General features: G+C 57.8%; 1 protein-coding gene across 2 annotated transcripts in view; it reads left to right on the top strand.

Moving 5' to 3' along the window:
• The first annotated feature begins 416 nt into the window (after positions 1-416).
• EML1 (EMAP like 1) overlaps positions 417-10264 on the top strand; it is a 143147-nt gene continuing 133299 nt past the window's right edge. The window contains exon 1 of one of the 2 annotated variants that reach the window (XM_037031193.1): positions 417-615. In XM_037031193.1, coding sequence (XP_036887088.1) covers positions 588-615 — 28 coding nt within the window. In that variant the 5' untranslated portion in view covers positions 417-587. The remainder of the gene's footprint in view (positions 616-10264) is intronic. The other variant, XM_037031194.1, reaches the window with a different exon arrangement.

Raw genomic sequence — 10264 nt, 5'->3', positions numbered from 1 at the left:
TCAGCACCAGCACTTGCCCCCCCTCCAGTCCCACGCCTCACTGGATGGGTGGCCCTGGGTGGGTCGCCTAACCCCACCTGTGACATGGAGACAATGGTCGTGGGTGCTGCAGAAGGCAGGACCGATCTGGCATGGGCACATACCCAGTGTGTGGCATCGCTCACTCTTACTCTCTGATGCCCATAAATGTCCCTCTCTGGCTGGGTAGAGCCGCTCCAGGGAGACAGTGTACCGGCATGCTGGGGTCCCCAACCAGAGCTGGGGCTGAGGTTTGGGGGACTGAGTCAGCACCCCAGGGTGCAGTGGTTCCTCAGGCAGCAGTCAGAGGCCGCTGGGAGAGGCCCGGGCAGGGAAGGGCAGTGCTCAGATTTATCCACCAATCGCGCGGGCTCCTGGCACGGGAGCACGTTCTTATCTGCCCAGCCCAGCACTGGGGGGGTGGCCGGCTGGCTGGGCGGGACGCTGCCTGGGGACTGGACGCTGCTGCCTGCCGGGCCAGCAGCCCTGAGCCCCACCAGGTGGGTGACAGCAGGAGGTCCCAGAGTCCCTGCAGGCCAGTGGCTAGCTGCCCACCCCCCTCCTGCACCATGTCTGACGGCGAGGGCCCCTCGGCCGGTGAGTGGTGGCGCTATATTTACCTTCTACAGGTCTGGTTGCAGGGTCAAGGCCGCTGGTCTCCGAGAGTACTGCCTCCCCACCCTGGGTTGCGGCCGGTGGGGGCCTGGACCCCCTTCCTCCTAGCCTGATGCCCCAGGGGCCTGTGCTCCTGAGGGGGGAGCTCGACTTTCAAAGCTAAGTTCTGCCACCCCCACCCCAGCTTCCCCGCGGGGCTGGAGCAGGAAGCTCTGTCTGCTGCAAACCCCTCTCGCTGACAGCCAGGGTGTCCAGAGCTGACCCACAGTGCAGCGGTGACCTAGGCTGCGCTGGACGCCTGGTTGGGCTCAGCATGCCACGGGCCCCTGGAACTGCAGGCAGGGTGTGCATGTAAATGCTGATCTGGAGTGGGGGTGCCTTAGACCTGTGGGGAGCCCTCAGCCCCTGTTCTGCCAGTGCGAGCAGGTCCTCCATGGGCCTCAGACCCTCCAGGCTGGAGACGGCCAGGGACAGAGTCTGGCAGAGGGGCAGGCAGGCAGTGGGGTCCCCCGCATGCCCTCTGTCCTGCCCCTGGTGGGGACTCACTGCCTGGCTCCCTGGCTGGCTCCCCTTGGCTCCTTCCAGTTGAAGACAAAGCTGTGATGTGGACATGCCCCTGAACTGACCTCGGGTGGGGCAAGTGGCAGTTTAATGTTGGGGGTAAAGCTGCCAGGTTCAAATCCCAAATCTTTCACTTCCAACTTGGGTCACCTTGGGCTGGTGACTTTACTGCCCTGAGCCTCAGGGTCCCCAGGTGAGAAGCAGACAGCAGTCAACAGTTCCTAATCAGGCAGCCGAGGAGAGTAAATGTGGTACCGTGCGAAAGCAGCTGCCAGTGTCCGATGTGTAGTGAGCGCTCGGTGGTGCCTTCGTGGGAGCATCCCGTGGGGGGTCTGGGCAGGAGCCTAGCGGTGTGGGGACCTGTGTGTGCTGGTCCCACCCCTCCAGCCAGGCCACCCTGCCTAAGCCTCAGCCTGGCCATGGATTCCTCGTCTGTCAGACTCTTCTGGGGAGGATCGTGGACATAAGAGCTGACCGAGGGGTCCTGGGCTGGATTGCAGGTGTTGGTGGCGTGCTTCTCCTCGCCAAATGGCATCTGACGGACAACCCAATGCCCGGGCCTTGTCCAGTAACACTTGGAACTCTGTGTGTGGGGAGGGGGGACACCAACAGCGCTGGCTTCACCTCACTCTCTTCTACCAGATGCCAGTGGCTCTGGCTGCCAGGAATTGTCCGCCGTGGCTCTGAAGGCCAAGGAGCCAGCGTGGGGGGAGGGGGGCGGGGCGTCCCTTTCTGGCTGGCTCTGCCCACACCTGACACGGACCCGGAATAGCTCTTTCCCTCCACCAGGGACACAGCCCTGCTTTTAGCTGCTTGTAAGGCCACCCGAGTAGAGATGGGTATTTCAGGAAGGTCGGGACAGTATTTAGCCTGTCGGGGCCACGGACTGGGTCCTGAGCCTGTGTGTGTGCCTGCGTGTGCGTGGGTGTTCCAGAGGCTCAGAGGAGACACGGCCTCACGGCTCCTTCACTATTTGGAAGGGGGTCAGCTGGGTTGGGGACCTGCAGGCACCACCCTGGCCCTGCCAACCCTGGCTGGCCGGCCGCCTGGGTGAGGTTGGGGCTTGGCTGCCCGCCTGTGACATGCCGTATGATAGTCTTCGGTCTGTGATATGCTGGGCTTCTGAAAGAACGTGGTTGGCAGAAGAGAAGATAGCACCTGGGTGTGGGCAGCGGTCCCCTAGAGTGAGCTGCTTGAAGTTCAGGTCTTCCTAGGGTTCCTCTCCCGCAGAGCGATGGGGCCCAGGAGGCTGCTGTGAAATATTTGTGCCTATTTTCAGGAACCAATCCCGAGGCCTGTGTCAACGGCCGCAAAATTCTCAGCTCTCCACCTGCTCCCTATGTGACCTTGCGCAGATTACTCAAGGGCATTGTGCCTCACTTTCCAAATCTGTTAATGGGGACAATAATAGGGCATTAGCTCCTCGAGTTCAAGTGAGGATTAAGTGACCGAAAGCATGTAATGCTCTTAAAATAATGCCAGGCTTATTGTTAGCTGTTGTAGCAGTTATTATTATTCAACCAATAAGTGAACTGTGAGCCACCCAGCAAATGCAGGGACCAAACTATCTGCTGTGTCCTGTGTCCATTTTGGACATTTTGGCCATTATCTGTTCAATCCCTTGGTGGAGGGTGGTGGCATAACCCCACTGTGTTGCTAAGGAAACTGAAGTTCAGAGAGACAAACAGGTGCCCACGGTCCCCCAGCTGCTAGACAGTAGAGCTGGCCTTTACCTCAGACCCTGTTTGTGCAAACCCCGCCTGGGTGCCCCTCCTGCGGGCTCCCATCCCGCGGGCTCCCATCCCGCTCATCCAGGGGGCTGGCGTCTCATAGGCCTGTCTAGCCCTCAGACGGCCTCATCTTGGATACGCTGCCGTAACCTTGCTTCCAATAACACGGAGCCTGCAGTGAATATGTGGCACCTCGTTAGGGTGTCAGGAAACCCCCGAGCGGGAGCACAGTGGCAGGCGGTCGGCCAGCTGCAGGGTTTAGGGCCCCAGCCGGCTTGGGCCAGGGCACTTGCAGGCTAAGGTTACGGCTGTCAGAACTGTATTTATAGCAGGAGCCCGGCTGTGCCCACAGCTGCCAGCGGAGGCGCTGCCCTCACGTCGCCTGGATTGGGTGCCCCACTCTGGCCCTCAGGGAGGTGGGGCGAGCCTGGGTCACTCCTGCTCTGAGGCTTGGTTTCCTCATCTGTAGAGTAGGACCCTGCCCGTGTCTCACTGGGCCTGGGACAGTGACTGAGTGCTGGCACTGCCTGGGTAGAGGCGCCCGAAGGTGCTGGTTCTAGACAGTCTATGTCTGTGGATTGTCTTCTCCTACCCTTGACCTTGTGACCTACCCCCTGCCCTGCTGGCAGAACTGCACAGGAAGAGAATCTGGCCTCTGCCCTGTCAGCCCCCCGGTGTTTGGGAAAGCTTCCAGCAAAGCAGTTTTACCATTCCAAGCACCAAAGAACAGGCTGCTGTATTCTCAGCAGGTCCACCAGGGCCCAGGGTTCGAGTCTGCTCTGCCACACCCTGGCTCTGTGGTCTTGGGGGTGTCACTTAACCCCTCTGAGCCTCTGACACAGGTGGCAGTGGCCCTAGGTCAGAGGGGGTGTTGAGGATGGACGCCGTAACCCAAGTATGTGCTTAGCCAGCACAATGACCCTCCCTCTCCTCCTGCGTCACCTCCCACCAGCCCCCCTGCTCTGGGCCCCAGTTGCCCCGTGGGTATTGTGGGAAGTAGCTATTGTTGCTAATGCCCTGAGCTCCTGCAGGATCCCAGTGGCTTACTAAGGAGGGCTGACAGTTCTCTGGGGTCCTCCAAAGGACCCCTGTCCTTGGTTCTCTAGGTGGCCCTTCTGCCTGAATCCAAGGAGGTTTGCCAAGGGTGGGAGTCTGACGTAGGGTGGGGGTGTGGGGAGGGGTGGGCACCTCCCTCTGCCTCAGCCGTCTCCTCCTGGTGTCCCAGAGCCCAGAGGTGGCCCCCAAGCTTCTTGCCCACCCCCAAGGCCTCGCGGGGTGTCGGGGGCACTCTGCCAGGGAGCAGAGCAGCCTCCGCCTCCCTCCTTGTCCCCCGTGGGTTCTGTTCTCCTGTCTGGCTACTGTCCACTCCAGGGATGGGCCTGTGGTGACGAGACTCCGAGAGGACGTAAAAAGCAAAAGCCTCGAGTTATTCGGGCACTGCTTGTGTTCTGACCCCAGGGGGTGCTCAGGGACACCTGCTCTGGACCAGCCCTGGTCACAGCTGCGGACTCTAAACAGCAAACGACTTGATCTATGTGGCTGAGTCCTTTTTCCTGTGTCCAAAGTACCTGGGGGGTTTACACTTGTGACCACATATACACACAGGTTAGAAGCTGTTGGGAAGTAAACAGGCAAATGAAAATTATCTACTTCTGCTCTTTTAAAGTGTGGGGTCCATTGTAATTGAGTTGTCTTGACACAGTAAAATAAATTTTATGCTTTTATTTATTGTATTTTAAAAATAAAACAAAGCACCCTGGCAGGTGTGACTCAGCTGTTTGGGCATTGTCCTGAAAACTGAAAGGTCACAGGTTCGATCCCCGGTCAGAGCACACGCCCGGGTGGCCGGTTTGGTCCCCAGTCAGGCCACGTGCGAGAGATAACCAGTGGGCATTCCTCTCTCACATCAGTGTTTCTCTCCCTCTCTTTCTCCCTCTTTCCCCCTCTCTCTAGAATCAATAAAAGAAAAAAATGAATGAAACAAAGCTATTACCGTTAACAACCACTTATCCATTTCTTCCTGAAACCGTACCATCGAGGTAAAAGCGGTCCGGACACGGATCAGAGATGCTCGTTGTCTCCTCAGTGGCTGACTCCGCATTTCGTGTTTAGGGAAACAGCCCCTTTGTGTTCTCCCGACTGGGTCATCGGGACGGGCTGGGAATACTGCGGGGCAGGCAAACCGCAGAGCCTTGAAGGGGTGAAGGACTTTCCTGCGGAGTCTGGACGACTCTCAGGGCAGGTCCCTTCCTCCGTGGCTCAGCCCAGTGCCTCCATGTGGACCCCAGTGTCCCCAGGCCTGAGGCCGAAGAGGGAGGTGGGATGCCACACCACGATGAAATGTTCCCCCCAGGATGTGACCAATATTGCTGCTACCTGCATTTCATTGGCTGGAGCAAGTCACCTGGCCACGCCTAATGGCCAGAGCGGGGAGCACAACCCTCCACTAGTGAACGGTAGTCATAGCTGCCCCCCACTGGCTTTGTTTGCCAATTGACTTTCTCTTTTAAAGGAGCCCATTTTAATTATGACGTGTTCGGGGAATACCATGTGAGCTGCGGTGGGCCAGCACCTGAAATGTGTTTCCCAGGTCCTTCCATGGGCAGATCTCAAAGCAAGGGGCGAGGTTTCCAAAACGCTCTCTCTCCCACAGACTGGAGTCTGCAATTAGAAGCACAGAAATACATTTCTGAGGGATTTGATCACAACACCAAAAAAGGAAAAGCGTAACCAAGGGAAGCAATAGCTCTTAATTGCCCCAAAGCGTCGTTGATTTATTACGTGCTACGGCGCAGAGGAGGCAGCATGGGTGGTTCACGGGCCTGTTTCATCAACGTAGTCACCATTTAGAAATGGGCTGTGAATTCAGAAGGAAATGACCACAGAAAAATATTAAAAAATGAGCACTGTGAAGGGTCCATGATCTGTCACTCTATACAGACACTGTGGCCTTGGCTGTATGACCGCCCCCCGCCCCACAATAGCAGCTGCCTCCTCACTCTAATAAGAGGCTTTCCCAGTTGGCTTTTAATAGTATACAACTCAGTGAATTTAAATAAAAACTCACGGCCTAGCAGAGGGCTGTGACAACGAATAACATGCCTTGTTGCAGATGATGGCATAAACCTGGTTTAAAAATAACGTTTTCAGGGACGAGGGGGTCGTCTCCAAGACCCACGCCCCGCCCCCAGACTTGGTGATGCCGCCTGAATTGCTGGAAATAAAACTGGAATCGGTTTGGGACTGTGGGGCCCTGCGTGGGGGGTCAGGCACTCCTGCAGGTCTGGGTCCCCCTGCCAAGTTCTAAGCCACACTGTTTGGAGAATGCTACCAAGTTTAAACACATCTTCTAGAAATCCCGCCTCCTTTATTTGGGGTGGGAAAACACGTCAAAACACTGGGGCTGTGGCAGAAAACACCCTTCCTGCCACTTCTCACTGAAGGCGTGAGGCCCAGGGCCAAGGGGATGTACTGATTCAGCGGGTGCCTGCTGAGCACCTACTGTGTGCATGTGTCCCGATGAGCACTGTGGCCTGAGGGAGGAACTGGGGGGCTTGCGCTCATCTCGAACTTCGGTTTCCTCCTCCGTAGGCTTAATAGACTGAGGTGACTAGAGCCATGCAGGAGGAATGTATACAGTAAACACTAAATAAATGCCAGCTCCCGTCCCTCCAGGGGTAGCGCCCATGTTTCTGTGGGAAGGTATGTTCTCGCCTCTGTTGGCTGCACACCTGAAGTGGTCTTGCTGTGCCCCATAGGGACTCGGTTTCACCTGCTGAGGGGCCTCCAGCACCCGTTTCGACAGCGGTGCCAGCTTGCTTTCCCACCATCAGCGTGCGAAGGTTCCGGTCCCCCACCCCCTCCAAGTCCTCGGCAGCACTCGCCAAGGTCTTTCTGATTCCTTGCATCCGAGCGGGTGTGCAGCTCATCCTGGTTTTAATTTCCATCTCCCTCGTGACTAATGGCGCGGAGCATCTTTGCAGGTGCTTATTGGCCATCACCTCTCCGCTCTGGGAACACGATCCTCAGTTTCCTCATCTGTAAAATGGGGACAAATATGTATTCCGGGGCCCTGGCACAGGGCTGCCATTCAGCAAAGGTGTGCTGCTTGAAGTTGCAGGCTGGGCTTAGAGCCCCTCCCTGGTTGACTGGCGGGAGGGGGGACCTGGAGAAAGCTGGAAACCCAGTCGTTTCTGCAAGTTCCAGACCCACTCAGAAAGGGCACTGTCACCAGAGAAGGTGCTGGCCAACACTGGCCCAGCCCAGCGGGATTTTCTCCCAGCTTTAAAGGCTGGGTGGGCTGACGAGGTGGGGGTCCAGATCGCACACTCAGTGAAGAAAAACCCCACCTGTGATTTGGGTTCCTGGTGAGGAGACACCTTTGGGTTTTTCTTACCTTGGGTTATTTGGCCTTCTGCCCTCTGCTGCCCTCCGAGGGGCTGACCTCGCCCTTCCTGTACTCGCAAGCCTGTGTCTGTCCCTGGGGAGCTCTGGAAACTGGCCAGGAGCATCCTCCTGGGAGGCCGGGTGGGGGCCAGTGGAGGTGCAGATGGTCAGGCTGATTTTGTGTAGCCACATCCTGAGCCCAAGGGAACCCATCAACTCAGCCCAAGTCGGCCTGCGGGCAGCGCATTCATCAGGCCGCCCTGGAAGGTGCAAGTCCGTCCTGTTCTGAGGCCAGCGGGAGAAAGCAGGGAGGCCACCCTGACACTCGTCCCGGACCTGCTGCTGGGTCTGTAACCCAGGAAAGGCAGGTCCTCTCCCAAGGGGACCCCTGGCTGGGCTGGGTATGGGTGTGACAGCAGCCAGGCGCCCCAGCCTCTTTCCTCATCCCACCACTGTGTCCCTGGCCCCTCTGGGAGCAGGGGAGAAGCGGGGAAGGAGTGAGGCTGGGACCCAGACAGACCGGCCTTGGCATTCGAGCTCTGCCACCTGGTGCTGGGCGATCTTTTCAAGTCATATAATTTCTCCGGGCCTTTGTTGTGGCCCCGTGTGCGAAATGAGGTGGATGGTACCTTCCAGGACGGCTGCCAAGCGGAACGGAAATAGGACAATAGGACCCTCTGCAAAGCCTGATCCCGAGGGAGCTCCAGTCCCCACTAGCGTCTCACCTCCTCCCCAGGCTCCTCCACCCCCACACAGCCCCACACTCCTGGCTCAGGGCGTCGTCAGCACAGGCTGTGAGGCAGAACATGGGGCTTTTAGATCAGCGGCATGTACAACTTTAGTATAAGTCTATGCGTTCCCAAATGCTGCTCCTTATTGACACCTGAAGAGTTCCCACCACCAGGAGCATCTCTGGTGACGCTGACCTGCCCAGCACCTACCACCCTGAGCCAGACAGGGTAGGGATCGGAGTCCCCAAGGTTCAGGGCCACAGAAAGTGTCCCGGTTCTGCTGGTGCGGAAGGCTGTCGGGGAGGGGCAGACCCAAGGGGAGGGACATTTCCCAGGGAAGGGACACCAGAGTCAGAGCCTGGCTACTCTGGGCTGCCCGCTCTGGGCCTCCAGAGCCTGGACCCGAACCCCCTTTGGTTGGTGAATGACAGGTTGCCAAACATGTCACCTGGCCTCTTAGGAAGGTGGTTTATGGTCCTGAGAAAACAGGGGCAGGAGGAGGGGACACCCTGGCAGGGCTGGCTTGGGGAGAAATCAACTGCTGCCTCTTAAAAATACACATTTAAAACACACACACACACATTTTTAAAAGAGCAGGGTTTTTTTTGTTTGTTTTTGTTTTTAAATGTGAAGCCTGAAAAAGGAATAGAACCCTCACCTGGGTGGATAATGGAATAACTGCTCCAGGAAGCTAAAGGCAGATGTGCCATGGAAGGAATGGGGCTTTGGTGGGAGACAGCCGGGCCGGGACCCTCTGCCCTGCCATGCATGGGCGGGTGACCGTGCCTAGTTGAGCCTTGGGGTCCCCATCTGTAACTGAGGCTCCCCTCATGGCGGCGATGACAGCAAGCGGGGAAGGAGGTACAGTGGTCACAGGACACATGGAGAGGTTCTGCCTGCAAAGACATGTGGTGGTGAGCCCCAGCAATCTCCCCCAGCCCCCACACCTGCCCTTTCTGAGGGACACCCCTCCCATCTCAGCCCAGTGGCCTGACATCCCAGACGCTCAGCTAGTGGGACTCCTCAGGGAGGATTCTCCGTTGGTGTTAAATCTGAGCCCATCAGTCTGGCACACACAGGCCCCCCAGGTGGTCTGACTCCCGCCTACCCCGGCCTGGCCCGGCACTGCCAGCTTCCCACCCCTGACACCCCCAGCGCAGCCAGGCAGATGCAACTCTGAACATCCCATAGGTTTCTCTGCTTTTGATCCCTCTTCCTGGAGCAACCTATCGTTCCCAGCAAAACTGTCCTCCCCTCCACCCTCTCCTTCCTAGCCAGGGAGGGGCCTCTTCTGTGAGCCTCCCTTGCTCCCTCTCTCCAGACGGTGACTGTCTTTAGGGCAATGTCCATGTCTGAGTCATCTCTGTGCCCAGCACCTGGCACATAGTAGGTGCTCAACAAACAGTCTTGTTATTTCTCTGCTGTAGCCGGTCCTGTTCCTCCAGCAGGCTGTGCAGAGCATAGTGTTGCGAGCTGGCCACAGGGCCCTTATCCACATGTTTTCTTCTCTCCCAAACCCATAAGCTCCCATTCTATGGACAAGAAAACTGAGGCTCAGTGGGTATGGACCACCACACGGCTAGTCCAGGGAGCTGGGAGGGTTCAATGGCAGAGGGTTTTCCATTAAATGCCCCTCACCCTGCTCTGTGTCTGAAACCTGCCTTGCACCTGCCCTGCATCCATGGGGTTCAGGAATGAATCTGTCCCTCCCAGTTTCATTATGTGTGAAATGCCTCAGTTTCCTGATGTGTGAAATGGGGGACCTGCTGTTGATGGTTTCTACAGTGTGTCACCACTGGGGGTGGGGACACAAGAAATCTCCACGCCCTGGAACGCACACCATCTGAAGGCCTTTGTCTGCCCAGCACGATGACGCTCCTTCCTTCACATCCCCTTCACCCTGTGGCTGGTGAAATCATCCCCAGCTGGGTGGGGTCTGCCGGCGGGGGGGAGGGCCCTGCCCCCCCCCCCCCGTCTCCCAGCCTGGAATGCCTCCTGCCCCACTTCCCCCTGTGGGGGCACCCATGACCCCGGGAGACCGGAGACCTCCATCAGACCTCTGAGTGGGGTCTTGACTCAACCCCCCAGACCTGCCTGTTGTCGGCTCCAGATGCTGGTGAAGGAGGGTGGGCCNTATGGACAAGAAAACTGAGGCTCAGTGGGTATGGACCACCACACGGCTAGTCCAGGGAGCTGGGAGGGTTCAATGGCAGAGGGTTTTCC

The sequence above is a fragment of the Sturnira hondurensis genome, unplaced genomic scaffold (genome assembly GCF_014824575.4).
Source record: "Sturnira hondurensis isolate 20B ecotype Veracruz unplaced genomic scaffold, ASM1482457v3 Scaffold0021143, whole genome shotgun sequence".
Lineage (NCBI taxonomy): Eukaryota > Metazoa > Chordata > Mammalia > Chiroptera > Phyllostomidae > Sturnira > Sturnira hondurensis.
This window is presented reverse-complemented; position numbering and strand designations above follow the sequence as displayed.